General features: G+C 42.0%; 1 protein-coding gene across 1 annotated transcript in view; it reads right to left on the bottom strand.

Moving 5' to 3' along the window:
- The window catches only part of CACNG3 (calcium voltage-gated channel auxiliary subunit gamma 3), a 98,692-nt gene extending 77,149 nt beyond the window's left edge, over positions 1–21,543 (bottom strand). The window contains exon 1 of the mRNA XM_008050041.2: positions 20,952–21,543. Coding sequence (XP_008048232.1) covers positions 20,952–21,162 — 211 coding nt within the window. The 5' untranslated portion in view covers positions 21,163–21,543. The remainder of the gene's footprint in view (positions 1–20,951) is intronic.
- Between the last annotated feature and the right edge of the window lie 294 nt (positions 21,544–21,837).

The raw sequence follows: 21,837 nt of genomic DNA, 5'->3' as shown, positions 1-21,837 counted from the left end.
GGACTGTATACCTCTTTGTCGTGGGCGCTGTCCTGTGCACTGTAGGTAGTTTAGCAACATGCTTGGTCTCACCGACTAGATCTAGTCATACTCCTCTCATTCCCAACCAAAAATGTCTCCAGACATTATCAAATGTCCCTGCCAAGAACCACTGCCTTAGTACAAACCTCAGACACCTTATGATAATCTTCAAGGTCATTCCTAGGTTATATGCTTATCCTGAGAGCCAGGCTGGAGTTAGTTTCACCCAAACCACATGGACTGAAGATAGGGTGACATGGTAACCCAAAAAGAGAATCACAAGCTTGTTACCAGAAGAAGGGGTCATGGATGTGAGACTGACCAAACAACAAACAAAAACATTCATGGCACTATATCCCAGCCTCCCTTCCTGTTTCCTAGAACCTAGCTCTGGGACTGGCCAAGAGAAATGTTTGTTCAGTGACTTCCCATTAAACTTCCCACTAGACCCCAAATTCTCCATTGTCACACACTTAAGTTGGAAGGTGGATGATTTATAAATTTAAACCCCCATCTGCCAAAAGCCTGAGGAATCACAGCTCAGTTTCCTGCACTTTGCTTCATCTCACATGTGAGGAACGTCACCACAGATCCCGACTCTTTGCGGAGTCATGGCTCAGCTTTGTCGGTGTTTGTGAACAAAGACACAAGATGCTATGAGTCCTCCAGGTCCTGTCAAACTTTATACCAGCAGGGTTGCATTTTAATCAAAGACACCTCTTTCAGTGCCTGCTGAAATCTCATGTTGCCTCTTACATCCCGGTGATGGTGGAACAATGGCTTAACTTAGCTGCAACTAAAGAGAACTCAAAAGCAGGTACCAGAACCCGCCAAAGGACTGTGTTTCATCTCCCACTAGAGAAGAAAAGACAGAACTAGAAGGAAATCTTCTGACAAAAGTATGGAAATAACTCTTTTAGCTTTTCTCCTCAACCATCTGAAGTCAGTCAACAGAATTAAAATATAACCGTAGCAGAGGCTTTTAGATTTTTTGGTCTCAGGACTCCTTTTCACTGGTACAAATTACTGAGCTTTTGCTTATAAGGGTTATGACTACTTGCTATTTCCTAAATCTGAAATTAAAGCTAAAATATTTTTAAAATATATTTATTTTAAAATACATTGGAAAATAATAATAAACACAACTGCATGTTAACATAAGTAACATAATTATGTAAAAAATATATTTTCCAGGGGAAAAAAACTAGTGAGAAGAGTGGCATTTGTTTTTACATTTTTGAAAATCTGTTTAATGTCTAGCTTAATAGAAGACAGACAGATTTTCATATCTGCTTCTGCATTTGATCTGTTGCCAAATGTTGGGATTGAAGTATATGAAGAAAATCTAGCCTCCCACAAACATGCATTTGGCAAAGAGAGAAGTATCTGAATAGTCTTTGAAGATAATCGTGTATAGTCTTTTTTGATACTACACCAAAACTTGACAAGTGGTAGTTTCTCAAAAGTGAGTCGCAATGTGGAATCTAAAACCATACCAACTAACTTTTCATGCTCTACTACATTAAAATCATTGTTCTAATCCTGCACTTTGAATGAGTCTTTTACCCAGGCATAATTTTGTAATGTCATGCATTGATCATAGGTCTTCGAAAGTTGGCACATTTCATTACACAATATAAAACCAAATGTGGGGGGGAGGCAAAAAAAAAAAAAAATCCAGAAAACCAAAAAAATCACATTGGCTCATGGGGCCAGACAACAAGTTTTCCAAAATCATAATTTTCACTTGAAACCTTGAATTTTATCCTTGGCAATAAATACTGTCAGATGCTTTCTTTGAAGTGACAGGCTTACTTAGCTCATTTCTGAGAAAAATGTCTGCCAAATACCCAAGCCTGAATAACCCTAATTTACCTGTCAGTCATTCTTTCAAGTAAATATGGTGTTTCATGAAAAAAGCAGCTAGTTCAGCTCGCAACTCAGTCACACAACTGCCTTTGCTTGAGACCACCAGCATACTCTGGCTTGTAGCTGAGGTGCTTCACGTGTATTTCCCACTTGGTTGCACAGAATATTACAGCCTAGAACTCAAGGTTTGAGACTTATACAATTAATGCTCTTTTATAGCTTCAGCAAGGGCATTGTCAAGTGAAACTGGCATTTTCGTTCCCTGTGATAAATGCGATGACTGCTGAGCCACTGCCTTGTTCTGTGCTCAGCCTCCAGCAGTTTCGCCTACCATGGCTTTTGCATCATCAGTGCAGACGTCACCACGGTGAAAAGGGCAAATCATATCTCATTATATCTTTTTTTAAAAAAGAAGATCTTGCTACGTTGCCCAGTCTGGTCTCAGACTCCTGGGCTCAAGTGATCCTCCTACCTCAGCATCCCGAGTAGCTGGGACTCCTAGTGTGTACCACCACACCTGGCCATATCTTATTATTAGTCTAAAATTGTTTTGACCTTGCCAACTTCCTGAAAGGATCTTGGGAGGTCCCCCTCACACCAGGAGTTAACAGACCACACTTTGAGAATGCTGGACTACAACATCAGGATTAAGGACATTGGTTTTCAGATTTAAAAAACCTGAGTTTGAATGTTGCTTATACCACTTATGAGCTGTGAGGATATGAAACAGTTAACTTCTCTGAGTAGCCTTTGCCATTGATAAAATGGGTACAATACTCCATAGGACCCTTGAGAAGGTTATGTGAAATGATGTCTGTAAGAATTCAGTATGTACTTGCCGTTGTAATTTAAGTGCTAATTGTCCTATAATATGGTTCATCTGGGAGATACTCTGGAGCACAGATTCCCTAAGGTCTTGTCCACCTTCAGCAACCAGTGTGAAAAAATTCAAGCCCAAGACTTGTCCTCAAAGACCACTATATCACTGGCTTTGCCTCAGTCTTCCCTGAAGCTTGCAAAGATTCTTGCGAACTAACAGAGCAGTGGTAACCGTGATGCCCTGCTGTGGGTGGAACAATGCTGATTAGTACATTCAGTCTACTCTATTTATCACAGGAAAATGGCGGTAAGCAACAGCAAATGAGTATTTGTGTGTGTCAAGCATTGTTCTAAGTGTTGTACAAATATTAAATACCCATAGCAACCCTATGAGTAGGTACAACGATCACCCCCTTTTATACATGAGTCAATGGAGACATGGGGAAGTTAAACAATGTGCTCAAAGTCACGCAGCCATATGTGGTTGACCTGGGATTTGAGCCCAGGCAATCTGAAGTGGAGGCTGGGTTCTTAACTGCTAAAGTGTACTGAAGAAGCAGGAAAAAGGAAGGGAGAGAAAAAGAGTGATTTTTTTTTAGAAGGGTATTTTCCTTCACACAGGGCTCCTGTTTTTAAAAGCCAAATTTTGCTCTGCTCGGAAATTACCCGTTAAAAAACTCTTTGAGTCAATCAGAAACTTCAGGAAAAATGAGCCCAAATGTGATGCAAATAAACATATGACATGATTTTGAGCAACTGGATACATATTAAGAGACTCCATTTGGACATTTATCTTGGAATGACTCAGAGATTGTGACATTGAAACCAGAAAGAGAAAAATGTAATCCTAGGAAAAAAACTCAGTTTTGCATTAAACATTATCTACATAATCATAATACTGTTCATTGATTTTCAATCTTCAGAATCAATCTACAGCCCAAGCATTGAAGACATTGGTGTAGATACAAAAATAGAATGAAAACGAAATTAATCTTGACAATGAGAAAGTAAAAACACAGCCGACAGGCATGGGTAGGTGGAAGTACGGAATGTGGACATCTTTATTCTGCAAAGTGGGAAGCTAAGACAGTCTACCCAAGGTGAATGAAAAAAGAAATGAAGATGTACGTTATTTTTTAAAATTAGAAAGTTGGTCAACACAGAAGGAAAAGCTAAATTTCAACTATCACAGCAGGAAGCCAATGGATTATAAATCAAGAAATAAATGTATGGGTATATTATTTAGAGATACGAATGTAACCACCAGAAAAATCGAGTAAGAAAAGTTTAAAAAAAAAAAAAAAGCTTGCAGCTTGCTCAGCCAGGCATGGTGGTTCATGCCTGTAATCCTAGCACTTTGGGAGGCCGAGGTGGGAGAATTGCTTGAACCCAGAAGCTAGAGACCAGCCTAGGCAATATAGCAAGACCTCGACTCTACAGAATAAAAGTTAAAAAGATTAGCCAGCCATGGTGGTACATGCCTATAGTCACAGCTGTTCAGGAGGAGGCGAAGTGAGAGGTTCTTCCGAACCCAGAAGGTCAAGGCTACAGTGAGCTATGACCATACCACTGCATTCCAGTCTGGACAACAGAGTGAGACTCCATCTTAAAAAAAAAAAAAAAAAAAAAAAAAGCTTGCTCTGGCAAATAGGACTTGAGGTTGAAGTAGGGAGGCACCAGTAGCCCTGAGCCTGAGGTTGAAGCTTGTCACTGATGCTTCTATATGATCTGATTTTTGAAACATTGTTCATGATTAAATGTTAGTGAGTTGTAAGATAACTATTTAAAAGTTTTGGAGTAACTTGTGAAGAATTTGAACTTGAAAAGAAAAATATACTCTCCTTAATCTCTGACTTGGTAGAGAAGAAAATTATTCATTGGACATTCACGAAACTGGAAGAGGATGAGATTGTAGTGAGGGTACAGGGGAAACCGAGTCTCATCTATTTTGTTTTAAAAGTTTATGTTAATAATGTGTCTTTGCATTATTTTCATGTTATAAAAGAGTTTTATTTAAGAAAATACAATAGAAAAAATATGCCACTCCAAGATTTATTTAGTTAGTTAGTTAAAAACAGAAAGTTAGAAAATAAAAAAAGAGAGAAAATGTAAAATCACTCAATGTGTCTTCATTAATTTCTAGAGGTAGCCTAGTTTCCTGTTCTTTTTTTAAGTCAAGATTTTACTCTGTTGGCCAGGCTGGAGTACAATGGCACCATCATGGCTCAACGAAGCCTTGATCTTCCAGACTCAGGTGATCCTCCTGCCTCAGCCTTCCAAGTAGCTGAGACTTCAGGCACTCACCAGTATGCCCGGCTAATTTTTTTCAATTGTCTTGTAGAGATGAGATCTTGCTATGTTACCCAGGTCTCAAACTCCTGTGCTCAAGCAATTCTCCCTCCTTTGCGCCCCAAAGTGCTGGGATTACAGGCATGAGCCATCGCACCTGGTCTAGTTCCCTATTCTCTTTCCCCCTCTGCTAAAGATAAGAAACCAGGAGCTCTGAATTTATTTCTATTCCAACCCCCAGTACTCTGAGAGGTTACTTCTCCTCTGTATACTCTAAACAATCTTTTTTTGTGAATTTGGCAAATGTGTTTTGAGCACCTACTGAGGCCCAGGCACTGTGGGAACTCACAAGCCCTAAGAGAACATTTCTGTGACAACCCCCCATCATTGACGGACCCAGGACCCAGGACTTTATGCTGTAGGAGCCCCATGGCCTGCTCACCCAGAGGCACTTTAGTCAGTATCTTTCCTACCCAACTGGGAGCTTACCAAGGACAGGAGCCTTGTCTACCTCATTCTCTGCCAGATCCTTAGGACCCAGCACAGTGTCTAGCACATAGTAACTATCCAATAAGTGCTTGTGGAGCAGGATTCCAGCCTGAAGTTCCCCCCAAAGGCAAACTACTCACTTTACATCTCTTATGAGATGTTGGCCTGAGCTGGAGTAAAGTGAGAATCTGTGGATTAGGAAGGGACTGCTCAGAAGGAAGGATGATTCTAAGAGCTTTGCAAGACTTCGTAAGCACTAGAAACTTCTACCGCAATGTCATTTTTAAACCCCATTTTCCTACTATGAGAAATAAAATATGAAAAGTAATAAAGGATCATGGGCTTGTCCTCAAAGGAAGAAGGAAGACCATGCTGATGAGATGCTACTCGACCATACCCAAAGTGTTAAGTCTAGCCCTAAAGTTCTTGCCCACGGGCAGCAAGAGAGGTCACAGGACAAGCGCTCTTTCTGTCAAGCAGCAAATAATGCAGTTGAGAAGAAGACTCACAAATGACAAACTTAAGAACATGCCACTCTGGGCTCAAATTCCTCCAAAGGCTTCTAGTCACTCAGGTCAAAGTCAAATTCCTTACAACTCCGTTCAAGGCCCTACATGACCCGGCCTGCAGTATCATAAATGGGTCTGTTTCTCTCCTCCCTCCTTTAGCCACACTGGCTTCTGTAAACACCCCAGGCACATTCCACCTCCGGGCTTTTGCACTTGCTGTCCCTTCTGCCTAGAATGCCCTTCCCCAGTTAGCTACTTGGCTTGGTTCCTCACCTCCTTCATATTTTGAGTTAAATGTCACCTTCTCAGGAAAACACACTTGAACATACTGTTGATAAATTTGTTCCCCACCCCACCCCAATACACCTTCTCTGTATATGGGTGGTTTAGAGGAAGTCCACAGTGCAGGACTGGGATTCTCTCTTCTTAAGTCAATAAGCTGTCACTGCAGTTGAGTCCCAGAGACTCTAACTGGAAAATCATCTTTGGGGTGGACCAGACCTGATTTCCTTAGTTCAGTCCTCATTATCTCTTGGGACCAAAGCCTGTCATCTCCCAACTGCTCAGGACAAAGCCATCACTCACCAGAGAGCAAAAAAGCAGAAAAGAGCAATTATTATGCTGTGCAGCAGATCTTTGACTCAGATGAACACCACTGCCTCTTGATTTGATCTTTTTATTTTTCTCTAAACACCTAGAGCATTTTGATTGCCTGCCAGATTCATCTTCGGTGAAAAGTTATGATTTGAAAAATGAAGATTTACTTGGTAATACATATTTTAAGGCATTTTAAGCTGATAAGCAGCTAATTGGTTCTGCTGTCTTGTAATTTGCAAAAGGTCAAAATGATTTGTTGTAAATATGCATCTATATTAGCCACTGTATGCCAAAACTCATTTCCACAGGTGACAGTGGAGTTTTGCAATGGATGAGGTGATGGGAGGCACCTCAATGGTTCCCCATGGTTTCCGGATCCCATTAATTGAACAGGTAGGTATTATTGCGTTCCAGGGCAGCTATGCGTGATGCCGAGCAGCATATGGTACAGAATGTAGAGTGGTGGAAATTCCACTTCCTAAATGTGCAGGTGACCAAATATATATAGACTCTTAGGCACAAGGAATAGAAACAGTGTCTGCTAGATTTATGCACAATATGTCCACACAACATGTATTTCCTCCCCCCAACCCCCACTCAGGATATTGAGGGAATTTCAAAACAAGACTGTGGAATTCCTCTGGATAATTGAGGACAAAATGGAACATAATGAGTAGACAAATAACCTTGAGGTTTTCAAGACCAGAGAGCTCTCTCAAACTACAGGCTGAATTACAAACAGTTGTGACTGGGATTATAGGATATATTACTTAAAGTGTGCGTGTGTGTGTTTGTTGTTTTTAATGATCTCCCCGGCCTCTCTTGTAGAGACAGGGCCTTGCTATGTTGTCCAGGCTGGTCTCAAACTCCTGGGATCAAACAAAACTCTCACCTTGGTTTTTCAAAATGTTAGGTTACCTGGCATGAGCCACCAAGCCCAGCCTAAAGGGTGGTTTGTAAGCATTTAAGAGCAGAGCAACGATTGTTAGGAATTAGAATGGATTCATTAGAAGAAACTCAAGACAATTGAATTACCTTCCCTCCAGCAACAGATTCATTGTATATTTATTGAGCATCTACTACTCAGCAGGCTCAGGTTCTAGGCTGGTGCTTCAGGGAAATGGGGTGGATGAAGATTCTGGGTGGTAACAAGATATTGGACATTTCTTACAGCATGTAGATTAAAAGGGGGATAGATGATATTAGGCTTTGCCTGCCCTAATCCCATCCTCGCTGCCTATTTCTGGCCCACTCAAGTTCAAGGTCAGTAAGAATGAGGTCTGGTGGTATATTGGTCTGTTGCATGACTAATGCTCTTCAAAGATGGTTTTGGCGGCTGGGCTCGGTGGCTCAGCCTGTAATCCCAGCGCTTTGGGAGGCCAAGGTGAGCGGATTGCCTGAGCCTGCGGGTTCGAGACCCGCCTGGGCAACTTGGCGAGACCTCATCTCTACAATAAATCAAAAAATTAGCTGGACGTGGTAGCGCGCGCCTGTAGTTCCAGCTACTTGGAAGGCTGAGGCGGAAGGATCGCTGGAGCCCAGCCGGTGAGGCTGCGGTGGCCGGGAACGGCCACTGCACTGCAGTCTGAGCGACAGAGTGAGACTCCAACTCAAAAAAACCCAAAAAACAAACAAACAAACAAAGATGGTTTTGGCCTTTTGAGTGCTACATGAGAGTCTGGCTGGTGTGACAGAGTTATCCAAGTCAGTGGGGGGTAGGATGGAATCCTTGTCTCCTGCTGACACAGAGCTTAAAGCTAAAAGGAGTCAAAGAATGTGCCCAAGGTCACTCCTCAAGCAGCAAGACAGCCATGAGCCTGATGGCATCCTCAAGTTTGCAAAGACCTCAGCTCCAACGTAGAAGATGTAAGAATCTCAAATAGCTTGCTTGCCTGCAACCAGTTAGACTCCTTGTTTTGTTTTTCTCACTTCCAAATGATTGTTGTTATCTTCTACTTTTTTTTTTTTTTGAGTTGGAGTCTCACTTGGTCACCCAGACTGGAGTGCAGTGGTCGCTCCCAACCACCGCAGCCTCGCCTGCTGGGCTCTGGCGATCCTTCAGCCTCAGCCTTCGATTAGCCGGAATTACAGTCATGCGCTACCATGCCCAGCTGATTTTTTGATTTTTTATTGTAGAGATGAGGTCTCGCTGCCCAGGCGGGTCTCAAACCCGCGGGCTCAGGCAATCCACTCACCTCAGCCTCCCAAAGGCACAGGATTACAGGCTGAGCCACCGAGCCCGGCTGATTGTTATCTTTTTAAAGAAATATTACATTTGGTCTCCAGAGGTGGTATTTCTTTGTAGCCAAGTGCTATAATGTCTTACTGGCTTTACCATTTCTTTTCCTTGACTTGCTTTTTGGATTTGGAATCAAAATTGGCAAAGCTTGGGCTAATTATTTTTCACAGTATTTCCAGTCGTTGAGTGGTTCAGTGCCAGTGACTGGCATCAAACTCTCGTTGACACCGGGATGGGCAGGTAAAAGGACACCCACTCCATCAGGTCTGGGCCTTTAAATTAAGGCAGTGCAGCATGGTGGCTGGAGTGAAACTGTGGTTCATGTCCCAACCACCACCTAGCAGCATGATCTATTTCACCTCTCTGAGCCTCAGTTTCCATGCTGGTAGAACAGGACAACTAGGAGTACTCGGGGCTAGGATGAGACTCAATCGAGTCTGTTTATGATGTTTATCTAAGTGCCTGACATACAGTTAGTGAGAGACAGAAGAAGGCAGAGTTTAAATCCCAGCTGCCTTACTCACTGTGTGCTTCTCTTCGTAAAACGGGGGTAATGGCAGTATCTATTTCCTGAAGAAGTCAGGAGAATTAAATAATATTTGTAAAGTGCTTCCTTAGAACAATTCCTGGAATCTAGTGTGTGTTTGTTAAATAAATAAACAAATGTCACAGGTTAGCCCAGGAATGAATGCTCACTCTGCCACAATAATCACAGCTTGGCACATAGAAGGTGTTCATTATGTGTTCACTATGAATTATTTTTACTAGTTTCTCGGTACTTCTTTCTGGGATTCTCATCACCCATCTTCTCCTTCTACAACTTCCTTGGAAGCATCTCCCAGGTTTTATAACAGCATCTTACCTGCTGACCAATCCCAGGAAGAAGGGCACACTGATGCTAGAAGTGGACCACCTCATGCAAACCCAGGAAGTAGTCCACAGGCAAGTCTCCTGCCCTGCAGAGAGCTCTCTTAGACTGGAGAACTTCTAGTGTAGACATTGCTGTTCATCCCCCATCATGCTGGGGCAAGCTTCAGTGGTCCCATAAGATGCTAGTCAGAGCCTGAATTCTCTTTCTCTTCCTTCATCTCTGCTTTTTCTCAATTCCCACTGGCTCCTCTAATCTTTGTTCATAGGTCTTAGTGCTACTTAGGGTTGTCATTTCCCCTCTTTGTAGTCATTGCATTTTCTCTGGAGTTTCTTGTATACTTTCAGGCCTTCAGATACCAACTATGTTGGCATGATACTAAGAGTCACTCCTAGGTTTCACCTCTGTTCTAAGCTCTATATTGTGATTTGTGATACTTTGGAATATAAGACTTTCCATAAAAGAGCCCATTCACACATTTTTCAAGAAGTTTCATGAGCATACTGAACCTCATCTGTGGAACTATATGTAGACCAGTACCCCAATCTGTCTCTCGACACCATCTACCTGTTGTGGGCCTCAAGTTTTCCACTCTCTCCCACCCAGTAACCATGTCTCACTGAGTCTACTCTCAACATTGCCTATATTGTTCCTTTCTGTTTTATTGCCACTGATTCTCACAGCTTTCTTCTTTTCTCAGCCCCAACAGATACCATTTATTGTATACTTGGTCAAGGGTTACCTTTTCCTGGAGACATCAGAGAAGGGAGAATCTCATTGACTTTAAACTTCTCCATGTCTCAAAAAGAGGGCAAGGATCATCAGGACAAAACTAAGTGAGAGTTCCCAGGGAAAGAAAGAAGACCTGATCACATGAAGAGTCTATAAAACAGACAAATGGTATGAGAAAAAGAGAAGCAATTTGATATTTTTGGGAAAACAAAGAGTCCTTCTATCCTTCTAGAAATAAGATGTTATTATAGTCTTCTACACGTCTCTGTGGTAAGATATAGCAGGAGTTGGCAAATTTTACTTTTTCTGAAAAAGGGCCAGATAGAAAATATCTTAGGCTTTGCAGGCCAAGCAGCAAAATTAAGGATACTATGGAGATACATAAATGACAAGAGAGAAAACAACTTTCATAATTTTTTTTATTGACAACATTTTGGGTTATGAATGCTGAAATTTGAATTTTATATCATTCTTATGTGTCATAAAATGTTATTAGATATTATTTAATGTTTCAACAATTTAAAAATGTACAAAATATTCTTAGCTGTGGGTGGTACAGAAAAAAGCAATAGATTGAGTTTGGCCCAGTCATAGTTTGCCAACTCCTGAGATATTGTTATGTATCACAATATGTATGCTCCACTGAGTTTTCAACTTTTAGAATTTTAGAGACAAAGCATGATGTCATTGTTTAGATTTGTTGATGAGTCTCACCTTAGTGGGAAATGAACATGCAGCAGTTTTATTTTGTCTTTCAACTGTATTATATTAAACTTTTCACTTTCTTCTTCTTCTCCTTCCTCTCCTTCCTTTCTTTCTTTCTTTCTTCCTTTCTTTCTTTCTTTCTTTCTTTCTTTCTTTCTTTCTTTCTTTCTTTCTCTCCTCTTTCTCCTCCTTTTCTTTCTTCCTCTTCCTCTCTTCTTCCTCCTTCTTCTTAGGATCTCATTCTGTCACCCAGGTTGGTCTTGTACTCCTGAGTTCAAGCAGTCCTCCCACCTCAGCCTCCTAGCCATATTTGAGACAAGTCTCATAACTTCCCAGTTACTTTTTGTTGTTAAAACTTCCAGTTCTGCCTAAAATTTCAGATTGCATGTTGAATTCAAAGGTCTATTCCTGTTCCCCTCTCCTTTAGATTCTAGCACCTTCAGTATGCTAGAAGAGGCAGGGGGCAGGAGAAAGATAAGCCTAACATATCACTTCACTGAACTGGGCAAGGTTTCAAACCTTTCTTATTGTCCCTGGCTAACACTGATGGCCAGGGCTCTCTGTGTAGTGGGGATCAACATAGTGATTCTCCTATGGAGTCACATGCATTAGTGACTGGAGGGTCTATGGTGCCTGCCCACTACAACATCCTTTCCTGATGTGGAGTATCTGACTCTGCTCTAGACTTTTCCATCCACCTGGTTCCCTCCATTGGCAACTTACTGCCCCATGCTGCTGAGACCGCAGTTGGTGCATACAGTACCCTGTGAACACCTCCATAGCTTTTTTTTTTTTTTTTTGAGTTGGAGTCTCACTGTCGCCCAGACTGGAGTGCAGTGGCCGCTCCCGGCCACCGCAGCCTCGCCTGCTGGGCTCCGGCGATCCTTCCGCCTCAGTCTTCCAAGTAGCTGGAACTACAGGCATGCGCTACCACGCCCGGCTGAGTTTTTGATTTATTGTAGAGATGAGGTCTCGCTGCCCAGACGGGTCTCGAACCTGCAGGCTCAGGCAATTCACTCACCTCAGCCTCCCAAAGGCACAGGATTACAGGCTGAGCCACCGAGCCCGGCACCTCCATAGCTTTTAATCGACAACATTTAGGACACTGAATGCTGAAATTTGAATTCTATATCATTCTTTTGTGCCATGAAATGCTACTAGATATTATTTAATTTTTCAATCATTTAAAAATATGCAAATTATTCTCAGCCGTGGGCTGTATAGAAGCAAACAACGGGCTGAATTTGGCCTAGCCGAAGTTTGCCAACTCCTGAGATGTAGTCCTGTATCACCATAGGTATACCCCACTGAGTTTCCAACTTTTAGCACTTTAGAGACAAAGCATGATGGCATTATTTATGTTTGTTGTCATAAAGGCCCTCCTTCTTTCAATAGACTCAGTTCTGAGCCAAAAGCCATAGTTTGGCGAGTGAGACCAGACAGCCTTGTAAAGGGCAACATCTTCACAAACATCATGCAGCCTGGCTAGGGTGTTCTTGGCTCACAGGCTGCCCTCTTGGGTGGGACACGGACATAGCGGCTCAAGCTCAGCTCGCCACTGCCAGATACAGACCACTCTCAGCACATCACCACTTCAAAAATGCTGCTGCCCTGCTGGGCTGCTCTCTCAGCTCCCTGCCGATCTCAGCACAAGGGTAGCTGTGCTATCTGAGCAAGGATCCAACCCAGAATGAGATACTTCTCCCTTTTTTATGAGACGCCCCCAATCATTATGAATTATTCTTCTTGGATCCCCAAGCAACTCACTGAAGAAGTAAAAGAATTGGGGGGAAGGGAAGTACCTGCGAGAGAAAGCTAACTTGTCATTTGTCTTAAGTGGATATTATCTAAAGTGAATAAATCAAGAGTGAATGGTCAATATGTTATTTAGAGGTATGAAGGAATGAGGGAGCCACAAGAGCTAAAACAGAGACAGTTGAAAGTACTTGCAACTTTTGTTTTTCCTTTTTTTTGTTTTTTCTGTTTTTTAAAATATAGAGATGGAGTCTTACTATGTTGCCCAGACGGTTCTGGAACTCCTGACCTCAAGGATCCTCCCGCCTCGGCCTCCCAAAGTGCTGGAATTACAAGTGTGAGCCACTACGCCTGGTCCATTTGACAGGTAAGGAAACATGCTCAGAGGTTAAGCAACTTTCAAAGTTTCACAATCAGTAAGTGGAAGGACCCAGATGAGACTCCAGGTCCACCTGACTCCAAAGCCTCTTCTGCTATTCCATACTGTCTGTGGTCGCTCATAAATTACGAAAAGCTCATTTTTTTCCTACATTGAAACGTGTTCTCTGGCAGGGTCATGAGGATGGGGGAAAAGAAAAACCATCATGAGGTTTTCTAGGCTTCTCTATAACCTCAGAAACATTGCTTTCATTGAAAGTACTTCCATATGTCAAAGTATAATTTTCAAATTATTAAAAACTTACTTCTCCTAAAATATATAGTGAGCTCATGTCAAGTTTTATTCAATTCAGCAATGAGGTAACCAGCAGAATGACAAAACTTGTTCAAAGGAAAATGTTATATATTGTTTTCAGTGAAAAAATAGCTGAAATAAGATTGTTAAGTTGATATAAAACTGATTAATGTTCCAGTGGGGGAAATAAATCCACAATATGAGGGGTTATCTCCACTAATGAATGAAAATCATGGGTACTTCTATTGAACAAAACATTTATGTGCATTTTCAGAATTTTCTACAAGCAACTGGGCCTGAATCTATAATAAAACTAAATCAATCAAAGTCACATTCCCTCAGGAAATCAGATGCCCACCTCCCCCCCACCCCGTAAGCCCATGGCACTGTGCTCTAGTAGAACATTTTTTAAAAACCATCTTTTTGCTTAATTATTTGTTTTACTTTTTCACATTTTTTGTAGGAATGGGATCTCACTATGTTGTCCAGGCTGGTCTTGCACTCCTGGGTTCAAGCAGTTCTCCCACCTCAGCCTCCTAGCCATATTTGAGACAAGTCTCATAACTTCCCAGTTACTTTTTGTTGTTAAAACTTCCAGTTCTGTCTAAAATTTCAGATTGCATGTTGAATTCAAAGGTCTATTCCCGTTCCCCTCTCCTTTAGATTCTAGCACCTTCAGTATGCTAGAAGAGGCAGGGGGCAAGAGAAAGATAAGCCTAACCTATCACTTCACTGAGCTGGGCAAGGTTGCAAATCTTTCTTATTGCCCCTGGCCAACACTATTTTATTTTTTTCTTGACAAACACTGCTTCTTCATACAAATAACCCACACTGGTCACCCAACCTTTCATTTAATTTTTTTCTAAGTCTTTTGGACTTTAATAATCCCATCTTTGAATGAAGGTCACTCACTGTTATTTTAATCCAAAAGACAGCATTTCAAAGGATGAAACAAGCAAAAGTATTTTCAAGGCATCTACTTCCAAAGATAGGAATTCTAGAGTCAAAAGGTAGAAAGCTGGGTGTGAGGTGGAAAGAAAAGGAATAGGTTCTTTCCACCGGTGATGGTACAACTAGGAGTAAGATCAAAATAGTTAACACCCAGTAGGACAGTCAGTCAGAATGGATATTTATAGGACTGGAGTAGGGTCATGATGGCCTCTGCTGGGCCAGGTCTTTGCCCTTCACTTGGTGGATCTTAGGGTGGTTTGGGAAGTCTTAGGAAGGATTAAGGTGGGTGCAGTGGTGGTGGTAGGGAATTGGTGGGGGACTTGGGCAAGATGTTGTTTATCAACAGATAAGGAAGTACTTTAACATTTGAACAACCAGCATGGCTATGTGGACACATTCTGGCTGAATGTCTGCCATGCTTATACAATGACCTCTACCACCTGCCCAGTTCTGACACGATCCACAAACACAGTCCTCACTCACGCCCATCCTGCCTTAAGACCCCAGCCCACTTCTCTCTTCCATCTGTCTCTTGGGCTTAGGAGCAAGGAGTAAGAATACAGAAAAAGAAACAGGGAAAAACTCAGGAGTAGGGAAGAGAGTAAGAGAGTTCTAGCACATTCTGAACTCATGTCTAAGGGAGAGCATGGTATTAAATCTAGGACTGGAGCTGGAGGTACAGAAGTGACTTCTTGATGCTGGTTTTGAGATTTAGGGGCACAGTTGGGCCCCAGAAGACAGGGGTTGACAGGATATATGATGAATATGAGTTAACATGCATGAAAACACCCAGCACAAGGCTTGGCACATCTAAAATGCTCAATAAATGTTATTTCTTTCTCTCACCTCCATCCTCAACCACATCTTTGCAGCTTCCCTGAAGGCTTATGAACACATAAATAAAGCTGGAACCCCATCTGGATAAAAAAGTCAACCATCTGGAGATTTGGAAATATGGGGGAACGTCTAATGACTGGCTAATTTTTTTCAGTTTTTCAGCCAGATGTTTGGTGTCATCCAGGCCCATCTGTAGCAGAAATAGCAGTTTGTTGAACCTCTTCTTCATAATTTTAAGTTCCTTGTCCTAAAATCCTAAATCCTAAGTGGGCTTTCTTTTTTTAGTTGGCAATTTTAAAAATAAATTGAACACGTGATTATTGATGAATAGAGTCATTCAGAAATCAAATATAAAAATATCAGAAGTTTGGATTAAAGGGCCATTGAGGTAAATTCCAGACTTAGAAGGGGCTATCCAAATTCAGCTACTAGGCATTCTTTAAAAGTTGAATTGGTTGCCCACATTTTATTTTATTTTTAGAGATAGAGTGGAATTTTTTTGCCCAAGCTGAAGTGCAGTATCATGATCATAGCTCATTGCAGTCTCAAACTCCTGGGCTCAAGTGATTCTTCCACCTCAGCCTTGTTGCCCACATTTTTATTTATTTATTTTTATTAATTTTTTATTTTTTTGTTTTTATTTTTTGAGTTGGAGTCTCACTCTGTCACTCAGACTGGAATGCAGTGGCCGCTCCCGGCTACCGCAGCCTCGACCTGCTGGGCTCCGGTGATCCTTCCGCCTCAGCCTTCCAAGTAGCTGGAACTACAGGCGCGTGCTACCACGCCCGGCTGATTTTTTATTTATTGTAGAGATGAGGTCTCACCAAGTTGCCCAGGCAGGTCTCGAACCTGTGGGCTCAGGCAATCCACTCTCCTCAGCCTCCCAAAGCACTGGGATTACAGGCTGAGCCACCGAGCCCGGCCTAGTTGCCCACGTTTTTAAAATCAAGCAATTTTACACCTGACTTTTGTGCCTACAGCTTTTATTTACTTGAAATATTGGGCCACATTTGGTGCACATTTTCCCAGGGTAAAAATCAACTCAAGTCAAGTAGTAGTTGTCCTTTAGAAGGGGCTGTTGCTCTCCAGTTTGCCCCTGTCCCCACCAGTTCCTATTGCCCTCACACTGAGATCCAGTTTCAGTTACCATGTATCTTTCCAGTGTACATCTTCTCCTCCTGCTCCCATAGAATTTAGATGACTGTGAAATGCTTTACATGGCCTTCCTAGTCCACTTGGACATTCAAATTTGTCATTCCCTAATCTTATCTGAAGTCCTCCTTTTCAGTATTGGGTAAACTGAGGTCCAAAGGAGGAAATCAACATGCACAACTCACATAATTGTTAGTGATGGAAATGTGATTAGCACTCAGGGTTCCTCACGACTAGGCCAACAGTTTCCATTATCACTTTGATTGTATCTTAGACTTCAAGAGGTTTTCTTAATGAGAGACTCACATGTTGAACATGTTCTTATTCAAATTCACACACTATCATTGAAAACATGCAGCAAGTTGCGGTACTGCTCTGTGAATGCCTCGCATGCTTTCCAGATAATGAGTCAGGCATTGGTTTTGCTTTCTCCATGTGGGTGTCTCTACATAGGTCTATTATTTTTTCATTCAAAGCATGTCCTTTGCTGCCTCTGAGTTTGTGCCTGTCTGGTGGCTCCTGTGCCCCTGTCGATGCTGCACAGGCATGCCGTGTGTTCTGAGATCTAAGACTTCTGAATGGAAAAACCCGTGTGTCTGGGCATTCTCACAAGCTAACGTTTGTAGCAAAGCATCCACCAAAGCATGAATTAACATTCTCCAGCAAATGCTTTGAGAAGCAACTTGACTTAGATTAAGTACTGCTTGCTGGGTTTAGGGATGTGAGCTCGAGCAAGTTATATAAATTATCCAGGCCTCAGTTTCTTCATCTGTAAAATGAGGGAACTAATAGTACCTACATCACTGAGATACTTTAAACATGAAAGAGTTACCTTTTCAAATTTCTTAGCACAGTGCAACTACTTATAAATAAATAATATACATAAGTGCTACATGTAAGTAATATTCTGGTGGGTTATAGAAATAAAATCTGGAAACATTCTTCTGTTATTTGAGTGATGTGATCTTATTTAAAACACATAGATAGTCACTCCCAGGCCCAGTATAAATACCAAGATATGTTTGCTTTGACATCATAATTGCTTGGTCCATGTTTGAAAAATTCAGATTCCAGCGATTAACCACAGACCTATGGAAGCAGAGAATCTAGCTATGGAACCTAATGGTCTATTTTTTAAAACTAATTTATTTGTTTATTTATTTATTTAAAATATGTGGGGTACAAATGGTCATCAGTCTTTTTTTTTTTTTTTTTTGAGAAGGGATCAGAGTCTTACTTTGTCACCCAGGCTGAAGTGCAGTGGCATGATTACAGCTCACTGCAGGTTTGACCTTCTGGGCTCAGACTATTCTTCTGCCTCAGCCTCTTGAGTATGTGGAACTATAGGTGTGTGCCACCACACCCAGTTGATTTTTGTATTTTTTCTTGTAGCAATGAGGTGTCACTGTGTTGCTCAGGTCTGTCTTGAACTTTTGGGCGCAAGCAATCCTCCTCCCACCTCAGCCTCCCAAAGTGCTGAGATTACAGGCATGAGCCACCACACCTGCTTTGGTGGTCTATTTTGTTTTTAAAGTGTGCTATGTGATTCTGATGACTAGCCAAGTTTGGAAACAAATGATGTAGCTTTCTTATACCTAAATGTCTTTGGTGTTGGAGGGTCCATTACCTCCTAAAGCTTCCCACTCCACATTGGATAATTATTCATCCTGAGGTAAGACTTGTTTTGTTTTAGCTCCTACTTCTACACCCTTGAGGCCACACAGAACATTTCAAATCTCTCTTCCATGTGACAGCCCTTTAGACATTTGCAGACAGCTGTCATATCCCTATTGACCATTCTCTTCTTTTGGATGAAACAGTCACATGGTCTCATGGTTCTTTTAAAAAGAATGGAAGAACTGACTCTTCGAATTTTATTTCTAAAACAATTTGGGCTACAAGATCTTCTCAAGTTTTCCTTTGACAGTCAGAGGGCCAGAAAAAGAGGATATTGGGGCTCTGGAGTAAATAGAAAATACTGAATGGGAGATGGCTGTACATCTTCATTCTGGCAAAGGATGAAAATGCCTAGGATAGATGCTACCAACTACATGTGTCTCCCCATGCAGAAAGCAGAGGCTCCTGCAAATTCTCCGAACACTTGATGCATTCAGTACATTTAAATAAAATCTTGCTTGAAATGTTAGCCAGGCCTGTCTAGGAGTTGGTTATATGGATGTACATATAGCTAATGCTTTGTCATGATTTATTAAGATTTGTGCATTAGTACTTCAAAAAATGTAAAAAACAAAATAGCCAGGCCAAATGATATGGAGACTGTACCACATTTTCTCAAAAGAATGCACCTGCCCAAGGACACATCTTTAATTCATCTAGTTCCTTCTTGATTCAGTTTCTCACTTCTCCCACTAAGCCTACGGAATGTCTGGGTGGGGTTTCAATCCCTTGTACAAACTGCAGGTGTAGAACATAATGTTGGAGAAAAGAGAAACCATTAATTGAAAAATTCTTAGCAAGAGTTCAGAAATTCTAGATTTATTTTTTTCATAGATCATAATGTGGAAAGTCTGCTCTGATATTTATTTTTTGATGGATCATAAAGGTGTTTAATTTGATGCTTAATTGTGCATTCCCAGGTTTAGTTCCAAGAGGCAGAAGAAATGGAAATGGCTAAAGTATGGTAACATATGTGCCATTTTCGGCTTGGAAGAGCCTCAGTTTTTTAAAAATGCCATCTTTAGGACCATGTAGGTACCACAACACCCATCAAATTATAGCTGTACCAAAGATAATTCAATTCTTGATTGTCAATATAGGAAAGGGAATTATGGGATTTCCCCAAGGTGAATGACTTCACTATACTTGACCACAAATGTTCATAAATATTAGACTTTTGTCAATGCTTAGAAAGACTTATTCAAGAATTTCTGTCAGTACATTGGAAACAGTATAAGCATTAAATAGTGCTAATTCAAGACCATCTAAACAAAATTTATTGTTTACCCAGATTTATAAACTGAAAGTTGGAAAGGGTCAATGTCTTAACAAGGTCATACAGATGTTTGCAGCATTATCCAGGTCTTCTGACTTTACTTGATCCTTGTTGCATTTAAAGTAGTCCTTTTCTACCTGGGCTTCCCACCAGTTGCAAATCTGTGTTAGACATAGAATCAATTATAGTAGCACTGCCATCAGGAGAGCAGTTGTTCAAAGTGTCAGGACACGGGAAGAAGGCCAAAGAATGATGCAATATTACACTAGCAAGTGATGTCATAGCATGATTTCTTAAGTGATTTACATAAATGCAAGTTCTCAAGAAGCCTTGTCAAGTGCCAACCAGTGGGAATGCAGGTGTGGAGAGCCAATGGCAAGCAGGGGATGGGAACATATAGGAAACCCAGATTTCCTTGCCCATCACTGTGACAAGCTTCACAGAGTCCTCAGAAGCCTAAGAAAACTCCCTACTGCCCCTCTAATCCAATGACTTCCCTCAGGAATACAGGCTCCAAAAGGCTTTGATTTTTTTCCCTTTGCTTTCTGTTTATTCCCAATGACATTCAAGCATTGCCCAGTGATGCTGAGAGTGACTTCTCATGTGATGGAAGCAAGTGTAATAGTGAGATAGGCTACTCAAGGGCTTTACATTCTAAAATTGTTCTGTCTTCATCATTATAATTTAGAATGAATCTTCTAATTTGAGAATTAGAAGTGATAAGCTGCAATTCTTGGAGAATAAATCGTATGTAAATGTCATGGGAATATCTTTGTAGGATTTGGGGATGATTTAAGAATGAAGACAGGTGGATACCAAATGCCAAGTCTTCAGTTTTGTTTTGCTCCAAAATAGTTAAACATGTATTATTAAGGAAGTTTTCTTAAAATGTGTGCATGGGGATGTGGGTGGGAGTGGGGAGGGTAACATATGCTACCCCGGTAATGGTTGGAAATGGAAGTTCATGACAATATCTAGTTAGATCAAACTAAAAAGAAACTGATAAGACTATGTTGAGAAACAAGGAAATAGCTCAGAATGTGCCAGGCCAGGTCAGGCCGGTCTCTCTCTCTCTCTCTCCCCCCATCCCTCTCTCTTCCTGACTTCCTTCCTTCTATCCTCTCTTCCTCCTTTCTTCCCTCTTCCATTCCCTCCCCTCAGAATGCAATTTAAGCAGAGTTAAAGACCTCATCTCAAGCCAGAGATCCAAGCGGTTCACAGTATGCCTACAGATTTTGGATTTAAAGACTTTTCTCAACTGCAGACGTTGCCTAGAGTGCCACAAAATCTCATCTCATGAATCTTATACTAAAACCAATCAACAAGACCCAACCCCTTTAACCCACACAGTGTCACAGTCTGGACACCTGCACATTCTCAGCAATAATTTGAACTACCCTTCTTTCCTCATCACTACCTCCATCTCCCCCAAACATCCACCAGAATATCAGAAACTGGATTATTCACAGCCATTGAGAGGAATTTGTAAATACCTTCTAGGCAGCAGGTCCTCCACAGCCCCGAATGGGTCATTACTTCTTCATTCTTCCTGCTGGTTTCATTATCACTTGTAGATTTAGTCCTGCACACACCTCTGGAATATAACCAGTAGTCCGTGCCCACTGCAATGGTCATTAAACTAAAAGCTGCGAAGGCTCCCACAGTGGTGATCAACATCTGGATACCTCTGTCACACATCCTCATAATTCTTCATGGTACTCTGGACGGCTGGGGGTTGGAGGGGGAGAGTCAGTGCCGGAGGGGAAAATCACTCTGCAGCTGGGTAACCTAGCACAGGCTCTTCCAAAAATTCAGGTCTCCTTTTGTCAGCATCCACGGGGACTTTGGGAAAACTGGGATTTCCTGTCTGGAGCTCTCTCCAGTTCCCTGGGTCGCCTATGGCCCTCGGAAGGGTGCAGGCTCCAGGGGGTTGGTCCACATCACTGCTGCCTTCTGAGGGTCCCTGGGTTCCTTTCATTCCTCAGGAGCTTGGAAAGAACGAGGGTCCGTGCAGGGCATGGCTCCGGAGCCTGGAGCTGCCAGCTCGGTTTGAGATGCGCCTGGCTCCTCACAGCCCCGGGAGACTCAAGGCAAGGAAACCCAGTGAGGTCTGTGTGTGTGTGTGTGTGTGTGTGTGTGTGTGTGTGTGTGTGTGTGTGTCTGTGTGCGTGCGTGCGTGTGTGTGCGAGCGCGTGTGCTGGGGGTGAGGGCGGATGGCAAAAAATAGCACTGCTGGGAGGCGAGTCGCTGAGAAGAGTGTTCACTGCTTCCCCAGCCTCCCAGGAAAGCTCTCCGCCTGCTCCCGACACCCCCGCTCAAACTGGAGAAAAGACAGAGTCCTGGGGCGGGGTCCGGGTGGTTTCATCGGGGGCCAAAGGT

The sequence above is a fragment of the Carlito syrichta genome, unplaced genomic scaffold, assembly GCF_000164805.1.
Source record: "Carlito syrichta isolate Samal-C Ts95f unplaced genomic scaffold, Tarsius_syrichta-2.0.1 Scaffold57715, whole genome shotgun sequence".
Taxonomy (NCBI): Eukaryota; Metazoa; Chordata; class Mammalia; order Primates; family Tarsiidae; genus Carlito; species Carlito syrichta.
The sequence above is the reverse complement of the archived record's forward strand: the minus strand, read 5'-3'. Positions and strand labels throughout refer to the sequence as shown.